General features: G+C 42.1%; 2 protein-coding genes across 2 annotated transcripts in view; one reads left to right on the plus strand and one right to left on the minus strand.

Moving 5' to 3' along the window:
* The window catches only part of LOC106013913 (polypeptide N-acetylgalactosaminyltransferase 13-like), a gene marked incomplete at its 3' end in the record, with an annotated part of 6,756 nt that overhangs the window by 1,136 nt on the left and 4,157 nt on the right, over window positions 1-1,463 (minus strand).
* The window catches only part of LOC101849747 (1,4-alpha-glucan-branching enzyme), a gene marked incomplete at both ends in the record, with an annotated part of 20,496 nt that continues 19,167 nt past the window's right edge, over window positions 135-1,463 (plus strand). Inside the window, 1 exon segment of the mRNA XM_013090778.1 lies at window positions 135-279. Within this exon segment, the coding sequence (XP_012946232.1) occupies window positions 135-279 (145 nt within the window).

A 1,463-nucleotide genomic window follows, 5' to 3' on the forward strand; every position in this document is an offset into this window, starting at 1 on the left:
TATCTCTCTCTATCTCTCTCTATCTCTCTCTCTCTGTCCCTCCCTCCCTCCCTCCCTCCCTGTTCCTCCCTCTCTCTTCCCCTCTCTCTCTCCCTCCCTCCCTGTCTCAAGTACTTTTGTTTGCGGTGTGACAGGTGTACAAGTTTCGCCACCCACATCCTCGACAACGGGAAGACCTGAAGATCTATGAGAGCCACGTGGGCATTGCGTCGTGGGAGGGCAAGGTGGCCACCTACAGACAGTTCTCTCAGAACGTCATTCCAAGGATTGCCGATCTCGGTTCGTTGTTTGGTTTTTTTTTGGGTTTTGTTTCATTGGGGGTTTTTTTTTGGGGGGGGGTTCAATTTTTGCTTTCTGCTTTTTGAAAAATGTTGTATTGTGTTGTGTGGGGATGTGAAGTCTGTGCTGTAAATGAGACATTTGTAGGGAATTGGTCGTCAAGTGATATTTGAATTGTTTCTCTGTACTGTGAATGTGTACTGTGAATGAGACATTTGTTGGGAATTGGTCGTCAAGTGATGTTTGAATTGTTTCTTCTTTTTTACTTCACACAATGTAATGCATATGTGAGACATCATGGTAAATCAGGCGCTCGTCAAGACAAGGAAATGTGAGACATCCTGGTCAAATCAGGCGCTCGTCAAGACAAGGAAATGTGACGTCCTGGTCAAATCAGGCGCTCGTCAAGATAAGGAAATGTGAGACGTCCTGGTCAAATCAGGCGCTCGTCAAGACAAGGAAATGTGAGACATCGTGGTCAAATCAGGCGCTCGTCAAGATAAGGAAATCAAAGAAATTGGCACGTTTTTGGACGATGGGCTATTTTTTTCTAATTTTCTTCTTTCTTTTTTTTGGCTCAAAACATTTTATATCCATATAAACAACATATTTCCATGTGAATTTTACTAAAAAAACATTGATTAAAGGTATTAAATATGTCATTTTTCAGTCTTCAAAGAAGCTATTGGAGTTACCAAACTTTGGCGGCCATTTTCTCGCTAATTTGACCAATGACACCAGGCGACTTCGCTTCCTCTAATCACAAATATCTTGAGTTTATTCAAGATATATAGATATTTCTTTCATTGGAAGCAAGGCAAATAAATCAGCTTTCAGATGATACCAATAATTCCTAAAATTGACGAGCGCCTGATTCCACCGTGTCGTGACTCATATTAAGGGGAAATAACCACTGTTTGAAGTCTTTGAGGAGGCTTATTCTGTTCACCGGACAATGCTTCGGTCGCTTTAAAAAAACGAGCATAAATCACTAGTCCTTGTTTAATTCTGGTTGCTTTAGCTGAAGCATAAGTAAGGTGGCAAGAACAAGCACTCTATGACATATATGCAAGACTGTGTAAGGACGTGTGTATGGTGGTGGCATACTGTGTAAGGACGTGTGTATGGTGGTGGCATACTGTGTAAGGACGTGTGTATGGTGGTGGCATACTGTGTAAGGACGT

Source organism: Aplysia californica, unplaced genomic scaffold, assembly GCF_000002075.1.
Source record: "Aplysia californica isolate F4 #8 unplaced genomic scaffold, AplCal3.0 scaffold01500, whole genome shotgun sequence".
Taxonomy (NCBI): domain Eukaryota; kingdom Metazoa; phylum Mollusca; class Gastropoda; order Aplysiida; family Aplysiidae; genus Aplysia; species Aplysia californica.